General features: G+C 36.9%; 1 protein-coding gene and 1 pseudogene across 1 annotated transcript; one reads left to right on the forward strand and one right to left on the reverse strand.

Moving 5' to 3' along the window:
• Positions 1 to 16,537: 16,537 nt before the first annotated feature.
• LOC113360253 lies at positions 16,538 to 18,896 on the reverse strand (annotated as a pseudogene).
• A 5,190-nt stretch (positions 18,897 to 24,086) lies between these two features.
• LOC113360255 lies at positions 24,087 to 24,920 on the forward strand. The gene has a single exon (XM_026603783.1). The coding sequence runs from the start codon at positions 24,087 to 24,089 to the stop codon at positions 24,918 to 24,920; it is 834 nt and encodes a 277-aa protein (XP_026459568.1).
• The last annotated feature ends 62 nt before the right edge of the window (positions 24,921 to 24,982 follow it).

Below are 24,982 nucleotides of genomic sequence, written 5' to 3' on the forward strand. Positions count from 1 at the left end.
GGAGAATAAAAATGTTCTTATCAATATCATCAAGATTCATACATAGGAGAAAGATGATGGTAAGTAAGCTAATTATAGTGGTTTCTTCTTTTAACTTGGTGGTTTTCAATTCTTTGTTCTTGGCTGAACTCTTTTTCAATCTTCCTCTCTCTTCATTATTCGAATCCTTATATAGCCAATTTTCATGGTAGAAGACAACTGAGTTCACGTGCAAGTATCTGCTGGCTGATCTCTGCTCACTCTGTCTTATTCGCCAGGCTTTGGGAAGAAGTCTCTATCTCTCGCGTTGCTGCTCCATTCTCTTAGTGTTATGCTCGTCGTGTGGGTGTTTCTCGCGCTTGTCCCCTTCATCGTGTTATGCGCATTCGACTAATTTCTCTCTTCGCTTATGCTAGTAATTTTCTTAATGAAGGCGAGGTTATGGGTTAGTCTTATGCGATATTTCTCCCCTACAATAGCTTAAAATAAGAAAGTAAAAACCGATGACATAAAGTTGGATAGATGAAATAAAGAAAAAATATCAGTAGTCTCGATATATTACTAACTAAGATATTATCAGCATTTAGGTTTTATCCAAATTCAAAATCGAACTCGTCAAAAGTTACCAGTTTATAGATATATGTATCCAGGGTTCGCACCCTTCTGTAGCTGCTTGGCAGGTCCGGAAAAGTGTTTATGAAAATGATGCGTGATAAAACGGGCCTACAGTAATACCGCAAGTGCACGGTCGTCGGTTATAGCTCGTGCAAGTACGGGTCGATCCACAGAGATCGGGTGTGTTTCGGAAGTGTGTTTTAGCTAATTGGGTTCCTAGATTTGCTTTAGGCTTAGAAGCCTTTTTGGAAATGTTGGGCTTAATGTGCTATTGGGTTTGAATGCCCTTTGGATGGATTGGGCTTAATGGGTTTGTAAACATAAAATGAGCTGAGCTTGGGCTCAGTTGTCTTTAAAGTGCAAATGGGCTTTGGTTCTTTGTTTAAGCTTTTGGAATAAGCCCACAAGTTGGATTGGGTCTTAACCTTAACCTAAACTGGGCTTTGAGCCTTAGTGAAATGGGCCTCAGTGTACTAAACCTTGGGCTTTTGTTTCAGTCAAGAATCTGGGCCTTTGGGTTCAGTTCGCTTGGTTTAGCTAGGCCTTTGGGTTTCACTAGATTGAATTTGGGCTCAGTTGAACTTTGGACTTGGGCTGAACTGTGCTTCAAAGAATTGAGAGTGAACTGAGCTTTTGGGCTCAGTTGAAGCATCAGTCTTTGGCTTGGCCTTGGAAGGCAGCAGCAGTGGAGGCTAAGTTGCAGCAGCAGGAGCAAGTGCTGCAGGGGAAAGAAATGGCAGCAGCTTGGCAAGAGAAGGAAGTGGCAGCAACAGCTGCAGCAGAACAAGAGCTGCACAGCAGCTGCAAGGCAGGAGAAATAGCTGCAAAGCAATACTGCAGGGCAGAGGAAGCAACAAGAAAAGAAGTAGCAAGTCTGCACAGCAGAGCAGCTGCAAGGGAAGGCAACAGCAACTGCTCACAGCAGGAGCAGTGCAAAAAGCAGTGGTAGCAGCAATAGTGGCTGGCACAGCAGGAGCAGGTGCACAGCAAGGGAAAGGAAAGAAAACAGCAATGGTGACAGTGCAAGCCAAGAAATAACAAAACAGATGCAATGGGTAACTAAACAGCAACAGAAGGGGACAAAAGCAAAACAAAGCAAAAGCAACAGAAAACAACATAGGAATGAACCAAGGCCTAAGGCCAAGGGCAGGGTTGTGGTGAAGAAGCTGAAAAGAAGCAATACTAGGCAGAATACAGGCATTCCTATAGAATGGGTTGAAAACTAGCTTGCTATAAGCACTAGCCTCTCCCAATGCACAATCAACACTACAACCTAAGCATACAACAAGAATGGCAAGAAAATCAGCTTGCTATGAGCACTGATTTCTTGCCATTGCACAATCAGTTCATTGCTTTACAGGATATCTAGCCTAGCATTCCAACAAATGTGACAGAAAATTAAAACATGACAATGAGCTTTTACACTAACAGTGAGCAACACAGTTAACTAACTTGACAACAAAACAATGAACTAACATGATAACAACAATGAACTTTTAACTAACAACAAGTTTAACAGCAGAACATGAACATTAACTATAAATAACTAACAGTGAACATGACTGAATTTAGACTGAAACATGGAACTGAACATTAGCAGCAAATTGAACTGAACATTAACTGAAAAGTGAACTGAACTAAAGTTAACAGTTAACAGAACTGAAAGTTCTGGATGTAGGCTAGTCCCAACATGAAAATTACACACACCCAATGTCCCAATTTATACACATAATATTTTTCCCCCAAAACAGTGAGCTAGGGTTTGGTAAAAATTAAAATTGGGTGATACCTAATCACTGATAGCACTGGTGGATGTCGACCCATGCCTCCAATTCCTCTTCTGATGCTCTAGCTACGCCCAATTGTCCATCTAACTCAACCTAATTTACCAATTTTTACACGTTAGGGTTTTGGAAGAAAAACGTGTGAAAATGGGAAATTAGGTGGCTAGATAGGTGGTAATGATGGTGGTGGAGATGGGTTATAGTAGTTGAGTGAATTGAGAGTTGGTAGAGGTGGTTGTGGTGGTTGCAGTGCAGGTGGAGAAGATGGTGGTGGTGATGGTGGTTCGGCAGGGCATGGTGGTTGCAGAGAGGGGGGGTGATGGTGGTAGATGGGCTCGATAGTTTTGGTGAAGGGGATGTTTGGTTTGGGTGTAGGTTCTCGACTGCTTGAGTGTGAGGCGGGCCCATCGTATTTCGATGTCTTGCGATGCTTAGCCGTGGGGTGTGGAGATGGTAGGTGGATCGGACGGCTAAGGAAGAGGCAGCTTGTAGCGACCGTTGGATTATATGATACAACAAAATGAACGGTACTTGATGGAGTTAGGTACTGTAGTGTTAGGCGGGTATATCAAACTTCGATGAGCAGCAAGGGAGCGACCGTTGGATTCAACTACCATCTAATCTGAAGGCTTGGAATTTCAGCGCTGTGGTGCTTGGCAGAGACATCAGATTTTGATGCTCAGCAAGGAGCGACCGTCGGATGCTTCTGAGAAATGATCTGATGGCTGAGAACGGAGGCGCTTTTGTGTGTAGAAAATGAGGTTGTGCGCACCATTCTTCGCGGCTTCCTTGCGTAATTTCTCCCGGCTTTTCACTACTTTTCTGCTCTTTTCGCTCCGCGACTTATCCGAACTTTATTTACTACCTAAAAATGCAAAATTAATTAATAAAAATATTTATTCTTGAAAACAATGAAAATACAGAATATGGGATAAAATGTAGAATTAATGCATAAAAGATGAGTTAAAATGCCAACAAAAAGGGATAAATATATACAATATTTGGCACTCATCAAATACCCCCAAACCTGAATTTTACTTGTCCTCAAGTAAAACAAAACTAAGGAAATCCTAACTATACCACTGTCGCTGGTCTCTCGAATGCATTTAGCGTATGCACTAAGCCTTTTAAACCACTAAGTGTCCCTAGTGGACGAGTTGAAGTCTCGTGAAGGTTTACCAGAGGTGTGCCTACAAAACCTAAGGACAAAATATAAGCTCATATTCCATCAAACGTGACATGTGCAAAACAGTTTAGGCTCACAGCAAAATGGAGATGTCAATCTAGCTATCAAGGCACAATCCTAGCACTGATAACAAATAAGGACATGTGATAAGAGTGTAAAGTGTATCTACACATGTGTAAAGAAAGATCTGAAGTCATGACTACTAATCACCAAGAGATAGTTTCTCAGGCTAAGAACTGAGGTCGAAATCTAGCTAGCTGTCCGGACTTTACGAGAATTGTGAATGAGTTGGAGGTATTTCACAATTCTCGCGTTGTACATCAATGGCATACACCCTCCTTGCTTATTACAACGAAACAACAAAAGATGACTATTTACATGACTCTTATTTACATTGACAATCTCTTTTTATTTTTGGAACAAGAGATGATGGAATTGATAAATACTTGATTTTTTGTATTTTTCTGATATTTTTTTCTGAATATATACATTTTTTTTTTTTTTTTTTTTTTTTTTTTTTTTTTTTTTTGACAAACACTTTTGATACATAACAAAAGAAAAAAAATTACATGACACTTTGCAAGAGGTAGCCCTTTTTGATGCACCCAGTTAAATTCGATGGTTGTTTTCTTAATGTAACCTCCATCTTCTATCCCAACCAACCAAAGAACAAGCTAGTCAAGTTTCGTTCAGTATTCTAAAGTGATTGGCAATCGTAACTTCCTATCCAACACCTTGAAGATCGAGGCCATACATGTATTGGTAGATCGTGCGCGTGCAAATTTCTTATCACTATGTGAATTGTGCTAGAATCAGGGTGCCTAAATATCTAGACTAAGACTCCTAATAAATACATATTTGCACAAGAGTCAACATTTCAAGGTAAATGAGCTCCATTTTTTATGATTTTTTCATTTTTTTTTTTTTTTTTTTAATTTTTTGGAATTTTTCAATTTTTTTCAAAAAGAAGAAGGAGTTTGTTTTCATTATGGCAATTATCGTGGTATCTACTCTATACCCCCAAACCTAAACTAAACATTGTCCTCAATGTTTCAAAATATGGAAAGAATTAAAATGCAACATATGGAAAGGGACATGCTGAGTAGAGTAAAAGGAGAGAGAATACCCGATTTCGGCGAAAGCAGAATTAAAACTCCGTTATTCAAGGCAAAAATCATATTTCAGCCGAGATCATATTGGATTAGCAAAATATATACAAAAGGAACAAAAGGGTTTTTAAAATTTTATCTACTGGATTATATAAAAAAATTCACCATACACTAAAATCTAAAGAGTTGAGGATCAACCCAAAAGAAAAAGTGTAGAGACAAAGGAAGTTTCAAAACACTAAAATTGGACTTAAATGGGAATGAGAGTGAAAAACCGAATGAATTACCCCTAAACCTAAATTGTTCAACAGGTTTACTTTTAAGCACAAAATCTAACAATTTTAAGGGTTCAGGATTCAAAAGGTCTAACTCATAATGGACTGTTTTCGGGATGGGCAAACATGCAATTTCCAACTGTGGCTCTTTAAAAGTGTTATATTTTGAAGCAAAATAGTCCAAGAGGACTTGGGAAGCACACAGTTCCAATCCTAGATTAGGAATTTTCAGAAAAATTGGTTTTACAATTGGTACAAACCAAATCTAGGTTGGGTGGAAGGCCACAGATTGTGACTTAGGTAGAAGAATAGGCATATCATTATCAATCAAATCAAAATCTTCTAACTCATCTACACATGTCACATCATGCTCACAATCATCAATCAAATTGGCAAGATCACAATCAGAATTATCAACATCATCAACAGATTTATTTCATGTATCGGCACATCAGGGGAAACATCACATGGAATACAAGAAATATCATGCATTAAGGTCGGGGCAGAGAAGCCTAATGTATTTGAACCCAAAGGTTCCATAACATTTTCAGTATAGACATGTTCTTCTAAATAACATCATAATCATCATCATCATCATGATAGGCATTTTGCAATCTAGGATAATTTTCAATCCTAAGGTCGGAGCTATTACAAGAATAAAACTCTAATTCATGGGGATGATTCATATCATGTGGTGTTGTTCCTGTTTCCCTAACGGATTCCCATTGATGGGTTTTTTCTGCAATCTCGGCTAAAAAATTCCATGCATCATCCACAGATTTATCAATAAACTCACCATTACACATAGACTCAACCATGGTTCGAGATTTAAAGTCTAGTCCCTCATAGAGGATGACGACAAGTCTCCACTTCTCAATTCCATGGTGCGGACATTCACTCAACAAATCATTAAAACGTTCAAAATAGTGAAAAACAGTTTCCTCATCCAATTGGACAAAACAATTGATATTTTGACGAATAGCGATGGTCCTATGGTGTGGAAAAAAATTTTGGAAAAATTGATTAGTGAGTTGTTCCCAAGTGGTGATTGATTGTGGTCTCAAACCGTAAAACCATGTTTTGGCCCTTTCTTTTAAAGAAAATGTAAACAAACGCAATTTCAGAGAGTCCTCGGACAGATGATCAGGTTGCATAGTCCGACAAATTTGTTCAAACTCCCTTACATGAGTATAGGGGTTCTCAGAATCGAACCCTCGAAATATAGGAAGTATTTGTATCATGCTTGCATTTATTTTAAAAGGGTTATTGGTTTGAGGTAAGACAATACATGATAATGGAATTTGTATTGATGGATACATGTATTCATGGAGAGCACGAGGTTGGTCCATTTTGAAATGACACAAAGCCCACTATTTGGTTTTAAATGGGAAAATTTTAAAAATTTGGTTTATGGGAAAATTTTGGTTTTGATGGGCTATAAAAGAAAAGTTTGGTTTAAAATGGGAGCAAGTAAAAATTTTGGTTTTTTAAAAATTGGGAGCAAAAGAAAAATTTTAAATATATATTTTTTTTTTTTTTTTTTTTTTTTTTTTTTTTTTTTTTTTTATAAAAAGAAAAATAAAAAATTTTGATTAATGGGAGCAAGCCCACTGTGCAAGCCTCTGATGAAATGAAAGCTGCGGCCTACGAAAATCCAAGTTTTAATTTTTGAAAGTCTAATTTGGCCCAGTTGGTTAAGGCCCGACGTATGTTTTAAAACTTTGGTTTCGAGGTCCAAGTCCACAATTAGTTATAAGCTCAGCTGGGTTTAAGCCCAGAGTCCAAAATATAAGTCCAGAGGAAAAATTTAAACAAGCCCACACAAAATAAATACAAGCCCACAAATTAAACACAAGCCCAAAAATAAATTATTACAAACCCAAAATAGAAAAATAAAAAGCCCAAAAAAAAATTGGGTTAATTATTACAAGCCCACAATTAAATAAATTTGGAAGCCCACAGGTTGGGTTCTCTCAATTGAATGGGTTTAGGCTTACCTTTGTAGCACAGCCCAGCTGCTCTGATATTGTTGCAAAAACCCAGTTGGGTTTTGGTTCTTTTCCTTGGTGGCGTCCCAGCAGAGGAAAAATAGGTTCAGAATCAGCAGGTCCAACAGCAAATGAAATGAAGCAGATGCAGATGCAAATGCTATTAAATGAAATACAAAATAGCTAAGAAAAACACAGATAAAACAACCCGAATCCCCGGCAGCGGCGCCAAAAACTTGGCAGGTCCGGAAAAGTGTTTATGAAAATGATGCGTGATAAAACGGGCCTACAGTAATACCGCAAGTGCACGGTCGTCGGTTATAGCTCGTGCAAGTACGGGTCGATCCACAGAGATCGGGTGTGTTTCGGAAGTGTGTTTTAGCTAATTGGGTTCCTAGATTTGCTTTAGGCTTAGAAGCCTTTTTGGAAATGTTGGGCTTAATGTGCTATTGGGTTTGAATGCCCTTTGGATGGATTGGGCTTAATGGGTTTGTAAACATAAAATGAGCTGAGCTTGGGCTCAGTTGTCTTTAAAGTGCAAATGGGCTTTGGTTCTTTGTTTAAGCTTTTGGAATAAGCCCACAAGTTGGATTGGGTCTTAACCTTAACCTAAACTGGGCTTTGAGCCTTAGTGAAATGGGCCTCAGTGTACTAAACCTTGGGCTTTTGTTTCAGTCAAGAATCTGGGCCTTTGGGTTCAGTTCGCTTGGTTTAGCTAGGCCTTTGGGTTTCACTAGATTGAATTTGGGCTCAGTTGAACTTTGGACTTGGGATGAACTGTGCTTCAAAGAATTGAGAGTGAACTGAGCTTTTGGGCTCAGTTGAAGCATCAGTCTTTGGCTTGGCCTTGGAAGGCAGCAGCAGTGGAGGCTAAGTTGCAGCAGCAGGAGCAAGTGCTGCAGGGGAAAGAAATGGCAGCAGCTTGGCAAGAGAAGGAAGTGGCAGCAACAGCTGCAGCAGAACAAGAGCTGCACAGCAGCTGCAAGGCAGGAGAAATAGCTGCAAAGCAATACTGCAGGGCATAGGAAGCAACAAGAAAAGAAGTATCAAGTCTGCACAGCAGAGCAGCTGCAAGGGAAGGCAACAGCAACTGCTCACAGCAGGAGCAGTGCAAAAAGCAGTGGTAGCAGCAATAGTGGCTGGCACAGCAGGAGCAGGTGCACAGCAAGGGAAAGGAAAGAAAACAGCAATGGTGACAGTGCAAGCCAAGAAATAACAAAACAGATGCAATGGGTAACTAAACAGCAACAGAAGGGGACAAAAGCAAAACAAAGCAAAAGCAACAGAAAACAACATAGGAATGAACCAAGGCCTAAGGCCAAGGGCAGGGTTGTGGTGAAGAAGCTGAAAAGAAGCAATACTAGGCAGAATACAGGCATTCCTATAGAATGGGTTGAAAACTAGCTTGCTATAAGCACTAGCCTCTCCCAATGCACAATCAACACTACAACCTAAGCATACAACAAGAATGGCAAGAAAATCAGCTTGCTATGAGCACTGATTTCTTGCCATTGCACAATCAGTTCATTGCTTTACAGGATATCTAGCCTAGCATTCCAACAAATGTGACAGAAAATTAAAACATGACAATGAGCTTTTACACTAACAGTGAGCAACACAGTTAACTAACTTGACAACAAAACAATGAACTAACATGATAACAACAATGAACTTTTAACTAACAACAAGTTTAACAGCAGAACATGAACATTAACTATAAATAACTAACAGTGAACATGACTGAATTTAGACTGAAACATGGAACTGAACATTAGCAGCAAATTGAACTGAACATTAACTGAAAAGTGAACTGAACTAAAGTTAACAGTTAACAGAACTGAAAGTTCTGGATGTAGGCTAGTCCCAACATGAAAATTACACACACCCAATGTCCCAATTTATACACATAATATTTTTCCCCCAAAACAGTGAGCTAGGGTTTGGTAAAAATTAAAATTGGGTGATACCTAATCACTGATAGCACTGGTGGATGTCGACCCATGCCTCCAATTCCTCTTCTGATGCTCTAGCTACGCCCAATTGTCCATCTAACTCAACCTAATTTACCAATTTTTACACGTTAGGGTTTTGGAAGAAAAACGTGTGAAAATGGGAAATTAGGTGGCTAGATAGGTGGTAATGATGGTGGTGGAGATGGGTTATAGTAGTTGAGTGAATTGAGAGTTGGTAGAGGTGGTTGTGGTGGTTGCAGTGCAGGTGGAGAAGATGGTGGTGGTGATGGTGGTTCGGCAGGGCATGGTGGTTGCAGAGAGGGGGGGTGATGGTGGTAGATGGGCTCGATAGTTTTGGTGAAGGGGATGTTTGGTTTGGGTGTAGGTTCTCGACTGCTTGAGTGTGAGGCGGGCCCATCGTATTTCGATGTCTTGCGATGCTTAGCCGTGGGGTGTGGAGATGGTAGGTGGATCGGACGGCTAAGGAAGAGGCAGCTTGTAGCGACCGTTGGATTATATGATACAACAAAATGAACGGTACTTGATGGAGTTAGGTACTGTAGTGTTAGGCGGGTATATCAAACTTCGATGAGCAGCAAGGGAGCGACCGTTGGATTCAACTACCATCTAATCTGAAGGCTTGGAATTTCAGCGCTGTGGTGCTTGGCAGAGACATCAGATTTTGATGCTCAGCAAGGAGCGACCGTCGGATGCTTCTGAGAAATGATCTGATGGCTGAGAACGGAGGCGCTTTTGTGTGTAGAAAATGAGGTTGTGCGCACCATTCTTCGCGGCTTCCTTGCGTAATTTCTCCCGGCTTTTCACTACTTTTCTGCTCTTTTCGCTCCGCGACTTATCCGAACTTTATTTACTACCTAAAAATGCAAAATTAATTAATAAAAATATTTATTCTTGAAAACAATGAAAATACAGAATATGGGATAAAATGTAGAATTAATGCATAAAAGATGAGTTAAAATGCCAACAAAAAGGGATAAATATATACAATATTTGGCACTCATCACTGCTCACTGTTTTTTAATATCTCGAAATCAAATTTTGATTTAAGTTTTCTTTATTGTTAAGTTTTATCAAATCTAAAATCCATTTCTTCACAAGTCTCAACGAACCTTTTTACTAAACCAACTTTGAAAAATACTATCAACTGTCTGGTGTCAAAGTAGGTGTTGCAAGATGGTCACAAAATTTTCAACCGCTAAATCGAAGGTACCGATCATTTCTAATCTATCGACGTCATACCAATACAGAGCTCCATTGGCAAAGAAAACACTATGTGTGTGTCCATAACTGAACTCCCCAAGGTTTCTTCATCCATCGCCAGTGTATATATGGACTTCTAAATGATCCTTGAACTTATAGAACCTAATAATTATGTATTCATTGGTTGAAGAAACATAACCAAAGCAGGTATTCTCATATTCACAATCATAATCTCTCTTAATTTTTGGAAGAGTAACAGAATCTCTGGTAACAGGGTTGTAAATATAAACAGATGGGGGATTATAGCCAACCATAAAAATCAACCCATTTATGGAACCAACCAACCTAAAACTACGATCCTCAAACGGAAGGATAAAAGAAATACTTGTTGTTGATTGATCATGATTCTCATCATACTCTAAATATCCATCATGCATAGATGTCACAATAAGAAATCCCAACTTACCAGATTCATCAGCAGGATGATTGAGATGAAGACGAAAGTGCATCTTGGAGAATGATGGATGACCAATAACACTTCTCCAATTAGTGCATACTGATTTGCATTTAAGGGCCGACTCAGTTGGTAAGCGGGTGAAGATGTCTAACGTGATCTCAAGAGGAAGAAACCTGAAATAATCCATGAATGATTGATGAAATCCGACAGAAACAATCGAAGAAGATTTAGGGTTTCTTAGAGTTGTGGAAACAACGAGTAAAGGAAACTGGGGTTTTAGGGTTTTATGATTTGTCGGATACGAGAAAATGCAAGAATGGGGTTTGTTATTTTCACACACGCATTTTATATCTTGGTATATGCAGGCGTATCATATGCCGAAAATGTGGGATGTGCCATGGTATACCACACCATATTGACATTCCTCATGAAACATGGTGCATATCATCGGTTCTATTAAGAATACATATAGGGCAAATTTCAATCAACAATAAAAAACATGGTTGTTGTTTTTAATTAGTCAAAAATTTGGTGTTGACCAGAGTTTTGAATAGCTCAGATCATGTGGTATCATCACCTAGCGCATTGAAGCAATATCGGTGATTGATTTATTTAAGGTTGTGTACCTTAAATTCCAAAACATTTCGCAAGGACGGAGCCAACCCATGGCAATGGTATGCAACTCCCTGTTGGGCCGTTCCAAGCCCATTTTTGAATAAAATCTTTTGAAAATTAACTACTTAAAGTTTTTTTATTTTGCTCTTTGGCCTGACTAAAGAAAATTTCTGAACTGAAAATTAACTATTCTCTCCGTTTTTGGAAAAGTGTTACTTTCATATTTTTTTTCTATTCAACAGATTTTTAGGTTAAAATAAAAAAGTGAAAATATCTTCTTTTCCATAAACGGGATAATATTTATTTAGCTCTTTTACCTAACTAAAGAAAATATTGCCTCCACTTATGAGGTTTTCTGTCTCCGCCCCTTATATGTGGTAATGGTCGGTTAGAATTCTGGCTCATATTTCAGGGAGAAGTTTTGGGTGGCTAATTTGAGTTGAGTTCTGCTTTCACTCTGAATCACTGGATACACGTTGCAAATTTGGGTAAAAGTGGTAATTTCATAGGATCATGAGAAAAAAAATTAATCCATGGCTATGAAACAAGGTTCTGATTTAGGATCACGGTGTGAATTTGGGGGCGTATTGTATGGTTTGGGATTGTGTTGCAAAGTTCGGAGTCACTACACAAAAAAAAATTTTGTTGCAAAGTTCCAAATTTTTGGGCTCCAAAGCCCATTTATGCCTAATTTCGTTCCCTACGTTTTACACACCAAAAGTGAACCGTTTTTTGGGACCATGATTTTTTTGCGCGACCATGGTTTTATTTTGGGTAAGACATTAGAAGTAAACTTAAGTCATCTCTTATCTACATATTTATATTAATACCTAAATTTTTCTCCTGATTAATTTTAGGTAATGATTAGTTAGTGTTAATAATAGTTAGTGTAATGATTAAGTTAAAGATAATTAGTGATATTGAAAAATCAGATGGTTTTTTTCTTAAAAGAAGTAGAATTATTGAGAAAGTAAAATTAGAAAAGATGAAGAAGGAAAACATGAAAAAGATGGATTTTACCAACCACAACCGGAGGAAGAGTATTTGGGTACCCATGTATGCTTCAAACTTAGATAGTGTTGGTTGAATTGCTCCAAATTTTCAAAAAAATATAAATTTTTAGAGTAGATTTGGGCTTGTTCGGTTACCTTATGTGAAGAACAGGTTACCGAACTCATCTGAGAATGTAGTTCGGTTACTTTTTCCAAACACGCAGGTTACCGAACTCGCTCTTTAATGGAGGTTTTTAGTCGTTGGGTTAACAAACATGTTACCGAACTTTGTTTATAGGATTTTCAGAGTAATGTTCGGTTGGTTCGCAAACTTTAACCCAACAACATATTTAACCGAACTACACCTGTATGCAATTAGTGACGAGTTCGGTTTGTCAAGTTCTTTTGAGAACAAACCGAACATAGTGGGACAGGTTCAGTTAAATTGAAACTCAACATAGTAGGCTAAATATCACAGTTCGGTTACATTGGAAAAAAATTTCTTTTTGTAATATGGGTAGAGTTCGATTACTAGATAGTTTTAGAAATTTTTTGCGAACCAACCGAACAGAGTAAACAAAGTTCGGTTAAATCATAACTCAACATAGTAGGAAAAATAACACAGTTCGGTTGGTTTTTTTTTTTTTTTTTGTATTATAGGTAGAGTTCAATTACTAACTAGTTTTATAATTTTTTGCGAACCAATCGAACACAGTGGGAAAAGTTTGGTTGAATGAAAACTCAACATAGTGGGAAAAATAACACAGTTCGGTTACATTGGAATTTTTTTTTCTTTTTGTAATATGGGTAGAGTTTGGTTACTAGATAGTTTTAGAAATTTTTGCGAACCAACCGAACTCCCAGTTCGGTAACCTAATTTTAAATCCTATTGAACCGCACTGTTCTTCGTGTTCTTCCTTTCAGGAAGTTCGGTTAAGAAACTAGGGTTTTTGTGAAACGCGTCCTAACCGAACAACGCACCGTAACTTCCATATGAACCCTATTTTGATGATTTCTATTCAACTAAAAGTAATGGGGAGGAAGAGAAGAACATGAGAACATAATAATTTTCAATAGAACGAGGAACTTCAAGGAAAGAGAGAAGAAGAAGAGAATAATTTTTTTTTTCAAAACAAAGAAATTTTGATTCCCCTCCTATTTTTGTTTTTGATTTTGATAATAGATTCATCATTCATTTAGATTAGATGTATATGATTAGATTTATATAGTTATTAGGTTAGTTTTAATTTAAATTAAAGTAAAAGGTAAATGTGTATTACCTCACTTTAGGACACCCCTTATAAGTATAGGAAGGTTGGACTAATAAGACGATGGTCCCCAGAAAAACCATGGTCCCTAAAAAAATCAAAATAATTAGTGCATGGGATCATTAAGGAACACGACATGTGACAAATTTTCCTTTGAGATCCATAGAAAATTCGTTACCGGAATTGTAAGACAATATTCAGTTTTCGAACATGTGCCGGAAATGATAACTTTTTATTAGTAAAAAATTGGGAATTTTAATAAAGTGCCACACTATCAATTTCATGTTTAAGAAAGTGCCACCGTTTTTTTCAGAATTTATTTAGTGCCACACATTTGACCTTTTCCATCCAGTTTTTTTTTAAGATATCCGTTAGTGCATATGTGGCAGTTATCCAGCTTATTGAAAGACATCTATGCCCTCGAATCACCTCACTATAGCTGAGTTAAATCAAGTCATTACTGAGTTAAATCGTGAGTCCATCTCCACTGCTTGACTTGCCAACAACACCTCATACTGAACCAGCTTAGGCAATACCCAATTGCAGATCATATTAAGTCCAGTCACTAACATAGATTTCGAATTCCATATTCTTCGTAAATCCAACCACAACACCCGTACCAGTGCAATTATTCCCCAGGCACAATGGTGATGAAGAAAGTTGACATGACCCTCAATTAGCACCAATAATAGGACCTTACCTCTGAACTTGTGCATCAAAACTAATGGAGCTAGGGTGCAGTCAGCTTGACTTCTACAATTAGCTTTGTAAACTGAAAACTGAACAAGGAATGGTGGTAACGATATGTAGTTGAAGACGGCTCAGGCATTATGTCGAGCATTAAATGTGTGTCTAGCAAACTAACAATGGATTGTCCTAATTGCATATTGAAGCCTCCAAAAATCAATTTCTTTCCTGCAAATTCGAAGTCAATAAGAACGCAACAATTCAAATCCCATTCAGAACTCTAACTCACAATCAATCTTAACCAATTACTTCCCAAAAATCAGTGGCGACAAACAAGATTCTTCTCCCCTGTATTTACAGCCTTAAGCTAAATCTCTTCTCTGCATTTTTGAATCTGAATGAAACCCAACTCTCCTTAATTATCTGCACTTCTCAATGAAAACCCATCCTTCCTCTTCCTGACACTGCCTTCAATCGTCTCCATTAATCCTTGAAACCAATGGCAATAAGCCAGTACCAAGTTCATGTGAAATTGAAATCATAGGACCCTAAATAAGCAAAAAGAGTTCAAATTTAAGACATCCGAATTTGAGAAATTGAACCCTTAAAAGAGAAAAACTAGTTACAGGTATGAAGACCGATTTTCGATCAACATTAAAGATAGAAAATTTTCTAGATTTTGTTCTCAAAAGCATGATTGATATGATATATTTATAGATCTAAGCTCTTATCATAATTTGATTGAGAACTTCTATTTGAAATTGATGATTTTAGTTTTCAAAACCCTAAAGATTTTTTTCTGGTGTAGTTGCAAATCAGAAAAATGATGTAGTGAAGAATCACTTGTTTAGTGGTGGTGGTGGTGGTGGTAGTGATGCACGAGAAGAAGAAGTAGATGTAGATACATTGATTCGATTGAAGAAGAATAAAATTAGAAGAAAGTTGATTCTCTGTTCGTGCAGTTTCTTCGACTCAGTTGGAGGAGAAGAAAGAAGATTACGAGGACAATTAAGTAATTGCATCGTGAAAAATTGACCAGATCAGCTATAAATGATCAATCATGTGGGCCTTGACGGAATTGATAACGGTAATGACGTTTTATAAATGTATAAAAAAACGGTGGCACTTTATTAAACCGGATAACCAAAATATGGCATTTTATTAAAATTCCCTAAAAAAGAAAAAGCTCTTCAGACTTGACTAATATGAAACAATGAAATAGTGATTAATCAAATTGGCTCGTAAAAATTGGAACAATAAACTTTAAATTCGGATTGGAAATAATAGCAGAACTCAAAAACGCAGAGATCTGCTCAACGTCTTCCACTGCAATGGATGATGATTACGCTCCTCCTTTACTTTTGCTTCTTTAATTCCTCTTCTTGTTTCACTTTTCCGGCCTACCATGAAAACTGGCCGGAACAGTTTCGTCAAAACCTTAGACACACTCATACGTTTCCCTTGTCGAACCTCCTCTTTGTGTAATGCCCTCCATAGTTCTATAGGCGGTGGCGGTGGTCTTGGTGGTGATGCAGGAGCGAAATATGAACGAACCATTTTTGATTCAGAAGAACTTCTACCTAATACGACTCTATCAATTTGAAGCTCAATTGATCTTCGTTCAAATTGATCGAACAATGAACTATGTTCGTCACCAAACGTTGTTTTAAGGAGACCATCCACTCTCCCATGATCATCACGTTTGCCTACTACTGATGATGATAGCAGTGATGCTGATGTTGCTTCCATTGTGTGGTTTGCTAATGAAATCTCATAATTTGTTCTTTCTCTTTTATTAACTAAGTGGAGTGATCCTTTACACTTCCCAAAAGGACGATTCATTTTTGTTTCATTGAAGTTTGTTTACAACCTTGTTATTTACAAAAGTAGTTGGAAAAACAATCAGATTCTTAACCACTTCTCAATGTCATGGATATCTCTTTAATTCTACTTTTAATAATTTATATTCAATTAATCAAACAAATAATACTAAATCCAGTTTCGATGATGACCATGTAGGGTCAGACCCGTGTGTTATTTTCCGTTCAGACACATTCGAATTTTCGGAAAAATAAGTGAAAATTTAAGAGATCAACAAATTCGGAGACTTGCACAGATCGAATCATATCTTGTAACTTGCATGTCTTGCGTAATTTCTACAAAAAAGTATCTAAAAATTAGAATTACCATATAAAGTTAGATGGTCATATGAAGTAAGAGGGACAAACAAACTCTCTGAGATCAACACAGCGGTAAGGATCATGTTTAGGCTGTTTTTCAAGCTCAAGCGAACTCTTGGCACACGGATTCGAGTTGCATGGAGAGATAACGCCGTGGATTTTGATCACATCTCTCGCACTTGCTTAAGTAATGTTTTACGCAGTATAGTTGAATATCAATATATCATTACTACCAACCTTTACCAATGAGCCATAACCAATCAGATGTCACTCCTGCAAATATACCCATGCCGAGGAAAAACACAAGTAAATTCCCCAGTGCATTTTGTTCCTGTCCCTGCAAAACACAAATGCGCACATTCAATCCCTTGGGCAGAAGGATAGATAGTGATTAAGAGAAGAAATTTGTTAATTCAAATATGACAGTAACTGACCTTGTAACCTTCTGGGGCGACAGTTAAGACCCAAACAGTGAGATAACCATTAGTTAAACCTAAATAGGAAGTTAGCAGGATCATCCAGCCTTGGTCTCCATACTTGGCTGTGAAGCAAAAACACGGAATAAGTAGGAAACGACAAAGAGATGCAATAACGAGCCCCTTTCGCGACTTAAGTTTCAAGCACTCTATGACAGGAATGTATCTTCCAATTAGATCCCACACATTATACATCGCTATCAAAACAAGCGCGTACCTGAAAGATTTCCAATCAACAATCAAATTAACCAAATTTTCTCAACAGCATAAAGAGTCAGAGAAATGCCTAGTTCTGGTTTCTGTAATTGAGAATTTACCAAGAGCCCAAGCTTTGTTTTCCAGTATCTTCACTTAAAAATCCAGGAAAAAACGATAATGTCAGTATGTACATAAGAAACACTGTAACTGCGTAGTCAATGTTTTGGTGAAGCAACTGTTTGTTGGATAATCGTTCCTCTTGTGCAGCCTGCAAAAGTTACAAAAAGCTTAGTTGAAATCCATGCTCATCAAATTCCCCAAAATATATCAGAAGCTCAAAACACCCAAGAGAGACTGTACTTGTTCAATGTCTGGTAGTACTGTTTTCACTCCACCAGCAGCAAGATCAGCAGAAACAGTCTTGGATCCTTCTGAGGCTGCTTTGGCACGGTAGTACTTTACAATAGGCAACTTGGGGAAGACATACGCATACAGAAGTACACACAGTAGCTCAAAAAATGCAGAGATTCCAAAGAACAGCACTGCAATTTTATAGTTAAGAGATATCTCAATATCTTATCAATGCCATTCAATAATAGATTGAGGAGTTTACGTACAAGCTCCCTTGCGAAGGCCATTCTTTGAATTCTCGAATGCTGCTTTCGTAATCAACCTCAAGGCAGAAGTTAGAGCACCAGATGCAGCCGAACCAGCCAAGAAAGACTATACACACAGCAATTTAGAATGCACACAAAATTTAGAAACTCATAGTTATAACGGTATTTGTAATGGTATATAACCTGCAAAAGCACATGAAATTGAAATCCTGAACCATGAACTCACTTGCAAGAACTCGAGGCACATGAAGGATAAATCCCCAATCATTCCACCTTGAACATGAGCATCTGCAACACCGAACGCAGCACTAACCAAACATATACCAATGAACGTCCCAATACCCCCTTTCCCCGATGTAGCCAAATCCAACTACAGGCGCAAAAAACGAATCAAAACATCAATTTCAGAGCGTAATTGCAATGTAAAATCAAAGATTAATTATGAATTCCAATGGTGCGGATACTTACAACAAGAATCAGTAAAGAACTGACGAAGAAAGGAGATAACCATGTAAATTTCTTCTTCTTGTATTGATCTTTGCTTCATTGTAAGCTAAAATTGCAAGTGTTACAGTTGCGAATGGCTGGTAAACTAGGGTTAGAACCCTAGATGGATGGTAATTCTACAAGAACAACCCAAAATTGATACAATAATCCAAAAACATTGAATAATCAAAACTGCAAGGCTTAGAACATGAAATTAAGAGGTAATGTAAGTACCGGGAAGACGAAACCGAAGTAATCGACGATAGTTAACATACTATTCCATGAGAATAGACATCCGTTTCCGAGCAGCCAACATACTACCATTGCAGTCAACTTCCCCTGATACAACAGCAAAAGAAAAAACAGTAAAAAGCATTAGAAATTTAGAATTGAAGCAGACAACAGCAAGAAAATCGAGTGCAACACAAAGAAAGAAACAGACGAACCTCTCCGTCTTCGATCTGAAGGTGATACACGAGTCTAAATTAGCGCAACCTAGGAGCAAAACACTAAAATCAACTCGACCACCTTTTGAATATTTCTGGAGAAGCTGTAGGATAATGAGATGGCATTATTTTGAACAACTTGAAAAAAGTACAATTAGCATTAGTGAAGTAGATAACGAGATGGCATTGCAATATCATACAACAATGTCAGGTTCTACTACTAAGAAATTCATCACAAATCCGACATGCCAATAATTCCCAACTTTCAATCCATTCTTCAATTGTGACATACAAAGTGGCACGGGCACTAGCCCTGACTCCACCAATGCCCCATATACATTTTGCCTAACCAATTCCTTACTCATGCTATTGAGTATTTAACTTCGTAAATGCCGAATTCATATACATCTGACATTCACATCATCTATATCTTTAGCTCGTGCTCTGCTCAGCTTATTTTTAATATTTCAAGTTGGAAGATTGAAGATGGAACTCTTCCACCTTAAGACTTACTCTAAGCAGGGGTGAGCAAAAACACACAAATCCGCGGACTTTATCCAAACCAATCCGCATTTTGGCGGGTGGACACTTAATCCGTTTCTCGATGGATTGGACGTGGGAATCTTTTTGAAATCGGTTGTTTTTACGGGTTAGAAGCAGGTGGAACATTACTCATCCGTTGAACACCCGATCCTGAAAATAATAGTAGTATTATACGTATATGAAAGTTATTATAAAAAATTCATGCTCCATCCGTCCCCTTTATTTTGGCGGAATATGTGAAATCTCTTAGAAACAATTTTAATTTCACAAGAATCCATTGATTTTCCTATTTTAACCTTTATCTTGTTTCCAATGCTTGAGATATAAATTTGATTGTGATGACATCTATCCTATTTAATTAAGGGTATCAGTGGAAAAAACCTTCTTGGAATTAGATTTCCGCCTATCCAGTGAGACAAGAAAATTTCAAAACTCCGCCAATATATAAGGGACAGAGGGAGTAGATAATATACAATTATACTTTATGTTTATAATGTTTTTAGATACGCAAATCCATCTGCATCCAATCCGTTCATCCGATGGGTATCGGATTGGACGTGGGTGAAAATCTCAAACCCGCCACTTAGACGGATTGGACACAATACCAAATCCACACCCACCCATATGTTGCTCACCCCCAATTCAATGACCTCTAAGGTTGTTTTTTTATAACATCTATTTGCATGGGATTAGCCATTTTTTCATGGAGATAACATGTTTTTCCGTGTTTAATGAAAAATCCAATTACATAAGATTGTCGGGCCCATTTAATAAAATAACATGGTTTAAAGTCGTTTTAGTTCCATGGAATTTCATGGGAATGCTTTCTTTGCCTCCTTATGAAAATTATTTTCGCGAAATACATTTTTTATGAAATTGTTTTCTTTACCTAGTATCGAATACAGTCTGCGTGATCTGTTGAGGGAAAAAATCAAAATTAAGATTTGTTCAATTTGTTTCGACATTCGATTTGAGACTAGATATAATAATACAGAAAACAACTTTAATAAGCACGTTGTTAATGACGAATATTTAACATAGGAAAGGCAATGATTAAGAATGCTGGCCGGCTATGCCTTCCATGCATTAAAATTCCTCTTTAAGTTGTAACAACATCTGCAATATTAAACTTCTAGCTAGTAGCAACACTACAAGCATGCACCGTTACATCGTTTCATCATATCATCGGACTTGTGAGAAGTAACAAAAATATTATTATCACTGCATTTGGAAGATATACACACAACCTGCAGTACTCATTGATCTGATCATATGCTTGATCCTCCTTCTTATTCACGTTGGACTGGGAGCCTCTTATATGATCGGTACTACTGTAGCCTTGAGGGCATATGTCCCCTCTCCTTACAGTTATACAACCGCAGGCGTCAGCAAAAAATTCAACATGTCTCAAATCCGTCCATATATTGTAGTGTATGTACACTCCTACAACAAAATCTAATAGGAACGAAATCCATACCCACATAACAGAACATACATCCCTAAGATATCACAAAGGCGTACAAATATATACACAATAATAAAAAATATAACAAAAATAACATTCATACCCACAAGCAGTCGATATATCACTGGATAACACAAAGGTATACAAATATGTACACGTATACAACAAATCTAAGAAAAACAACATACATACCAGCAGAACAAGCCATATATCCATGAAACAACTTATAGCTGCTGTGCAAAATATACACTCGTAAAACATATCTAAGAAAAACAACCATCCATACCCATAGAAAAGGTTATATATATATACCTAGAATAACATTCGGGTGTATAAGTATGTACACTCGTACAACAATTCTAAGAAAAACAACACGCATACACACATAACAAACCAATATATATGAAAGTACCAGCTGATCTTACCTTTTGTTACTTGATTAGATTTTGAATCTTATGTTTTTGATTGTTTTGGTTTATTTAAAGGTCTTGATTTCTTGGCAACTGCTGAATTTGGTTTAAATGATGATGATTTTGGATGTTTTTGTTGTTGATTGTTCTTCACCATGATTACCTTACGCCTCAATTGTATCGTTCATTAATGGCTTTGATGGAAAAGATTTTTGTTTTCGATGATGATGATTTTGGTTTTCTTTTAGTTAGGGTTTTGATTTATTGTTTACTGATTTCATCTTCTTTTTCTCTGGTTTAAATGAAGTTTTGATATCATTTTATTTTTAAGTTATTTTTTGTTTGTTTTTATTCAGGTGAGCAAATGATAAAACACAAAGCTCTCTCATTCAGTTTGATAGTTACAATTCGTTTTTGTTTGTTGCACGTGTGCATTATGATAATCGTAAGAAGGATAATAACATCTTTACCTCTTTTTGAACAACTAGTGGACTAATTTATACCCATTCGACTCAAGATGGACTAAATTGTTTCTTTTGACGTGATTTTAGACTAAATTGTTTTCCTTGAAAAAAATCAGTATGTATTTAGCACATAGATCACTGAAACAGGTTGGGTAACGAGGCGTTCTTTAAACCTCGTAGGTTAACGTTGACCTATTTTCCATGATTCAGCCATCAGTTGGACCGGCGCTGGCACTATTTCCAGAATCCCTTGGTCTTGAATAAAAAACCCTAAGTATCGAAAAGGTAACTAACATTTTATTACATGTGTTCCTTCCTATTTCGTGTGTTATTTAACTTAAATTTGGTCTAACCTACATTGTTACTGATTTGTTGTAATGTCTAAACCAAAGGGAAGGGAGGAAGAAGTTCTTATTCTATGAAAAACCAGAAATTGTTTCTCAAGTAATAAAACTCTGCGTTCTGTTATAGTTTGAGTATAAACAACACATGTCAGCATTCTTTACGTTATATTATTTTTCCGTGATGGGTCATGTTTCGACAATATTCCCTCGGGACAACTATTTATATCAAATTGCTTGTCATGTCTATGTAAAAAAAAAATATTTACTCAACCTTTTGTTCCATCAAAAAATATTTACTCAACCTTTTGTCCCAATCATTCTCGGACCATGATACACTTTTGGAGTGTTTTGTTTTTCCATAGGATGAACTAGTTGAAAAAATCTATATACAGTGAGCATATTTTCTATCACTAGAAAAAATTAGGTAATGAGCATACTCAGAGTCGTCCTTAAAAGATAGGGCGAATGTAGTTAGGGGATTACTTTTTTTGTTTGTTTGTGATTTAAAAAAGAAAAAACCACAAGGACTGAAATTTAACCGCTTATAAAAAACTTCAAACTTCCAATATATATTTATAACAATAATAACTAAATCTTAACTCCAAGTAAAAAACTCAACAAACAAAACCTAGAAAAACCAAGGATTATTCAAATACAATAACAAGATATACATGTAGTATTTTACATTTTGAAGTGCAAAAAGCATGTAAATGATTCACATATATGATATATTTTATATTTTTAAAATAATTTAATCACATGAATCACATATGAGAAACAAGAGATTTTTCGGGACTTATATTATATAGGATGTTTGTTATGTTACACATACCAATCTTAATTGTTAATTAGTAATACGAAAAACCTACAACAATACATGTAAGAGTACCAAGAACCTAAAAAAAAGAGACTAATAGTAATGATTTCTGATATTAACAATTATTTATTTTTTATAATTAAAAATGAAATAAGACAAAATTACATACATATAAAGAGAACGAAATGATTTTCGACCGCTTTATTTTTTTAGGCTTAGTCATGGTAACAGCAGCTGTAATATTAGAATTCCTGTTGCAGACCTCAAAGCATGCACCGTTACATCGTTCGATCATATTATTGGATTTGTGGGAAGTATCAAAAATGTTATCATCACCGCACTCAGAAGATATATACCATAACCCTCAGTACTCATTATTTCGATCAAATGATTAATCCTACTCCTCTATGTTGGGATCAGCACTACTGGAACCTGGAGGGCATCTGTCCTCGCTCCTTACAATTATGCAACCAAAGCCGTGACCACAAAATTCCCGTACAAAATTTTCAGAGCAAGCACCGAAGGAATGTCTTCTTTCGGCATTTCTGCAGCAGACCTTAGACGCGATTTTTGCTTTAGTCTGTCCTAGCTACAAATAGAACATCCAGTGTAATTACACCTATAATGACAGTACCAAGTCATGGAGCTTTTGTTATACATTTGGTTATTGCTTCCATTTTCTTGTTTGATTATCACTTCTTGAATATATATTTGATCAACTTTGTTTTGTTAAGATATCTCGTAGCTTGAGTATATTGTTGTTATCCTGTAATTATTGTTTTGTTATTTTGTTGTATTCAGTTTCCTTTATTATCGTCTATATATTGTATACGTATCTCTTGTAATCTTTTTGTGATGAATATAATTGACTGAAACCCTTTCATCAGATCTTTATGCCATGACAATCTTTGTCATGGTACCAGAGCCAGTCAAGATTCAATATCCCGCCTCCGTTGTCAACCTAGAAAATCAAACACTTTTTACTGCTATCAAGGTTTTATAAATCCATCCAACCATATCCCTGTCTTTTGTTTTCTACTGTTATCATAAACCCTATCTGTCAAGAACCCTTACTATGTTTCCTGGTTATAACCTATCTACCATCATGTCTCGTGAAGACTTTCAACCCATTACTGTTAAGTTCGATGAAACCAATTATAATCATTGGTCTTTTCTCATGAGAAGCTTTCTCAAGGGAAAAGTATGTGAAATATGTTGATGGTAAAGAAAAAAAGCAAGTCGCTAGCACTAGTGTTAAAGATAAAGGAACTGCAGATACCGATCCTTCTGAAACTTGGGAAGTCAATAATCACAAATACTCACTTGGATAAGCAACAATGTCATTGCGTCCGTAAGTATGCAACTTACTGGTTTTGAAGAAGCCAAAGAAGCATGGGATTTTCTTGCGAAGAGATACATACAAGTTAATTTTGCTCAAAGATAAAGCTTGAACAAGATATTCGATCTTTGAAACAACAACAGGAGCAGTCAATCTCTGATTTTCACTCTAAAATGTCAATCATGTGGAATCAACTAGCGCTTATGGAACCTAAATGGACAACTGATGCTGAACTGTGGCAAAAGTATAAGGAAGAATCTCGTCTTGTTAAACTTTTAATGGCACTAAGAGATGAGTTTGAATCTATAAGAGCATCAATTCTTCATAGAAATCCATTGCCGACTGTAGAAAGTGCATTTTCTGAACTTATTACTGAGGAGACACGTAAAAGAATCAAGGCAGACATTCCAGCAGTACTTGCAGTACCTTCTCGTTCAAGCACTAATCCAAGTTTCATTTTTCAGAGAAACGTCTCAATTCCAACTCATCGTGATCTATCTCAAGTACAATGCCACAACTGTAATTCTCAAAGTTTAATTGTGCAAGGTTCAACACCACCACCAGGCACACCACAATGCAACTATTGCAAGGAATTTGGACATATGGTAGGAAAATTTACTTATCCATCCTCAAGAAACATGATAAACAAGAGAAGATTCGACACTACTGCTCCATATTATTATTCATCAGCCCATATTACTGCTGCACCAGCTCTAGAGAAAGCACATGAGTCACCAAACTCTACGCTAAACAATCTTGCAGCTACAAACAATTTGGCAGACATTCAAGAGATGCTGAAACAAGCCCTTGCAATCGGTAACAATACTACAGTAGCATCTACTTTTTCAGTTCCCTCAGGTACATTTTCAACTGAATGGTTTCTTGATTCAGGAGCATCAAATCATATGACCTATAACTCAAACCTGTTTGAGAAAATGAAACCTATTATTACTCCTAAGATTCATACAACAGATGGGTCGGGGATTATTGATACTCATATTGGTTAGGTTAAAATGTCGAAGTCAAAGCTCAATCCTGAATTGAATGTGAAGCTCAATCCTGTTGAAGG

This window comes from Papaver somniferum, chromosome 3 (assembly GCF_003573695.1).
Source record: "Papaver somniferum cultivar HN1 chromosome 3, ASM357369v1, whole genome shotgun sequence".
Lineage (NCBI taxonomy): Eukaryota > Viridiplantae > Streptophyta > Magnoliopsida > Ranunculales > Papaveraceae > Papaver > Papaver somniferum.

Excerpts from the sequence above, each read along its gene's own strand:
- LOC113360255 (XM_026603783.1), top strand. The coding sequence starts at position 24,087 with ATGTCAATCATGTGGAATCAACTAGCGCTTATGGAACCTAAATGGACA.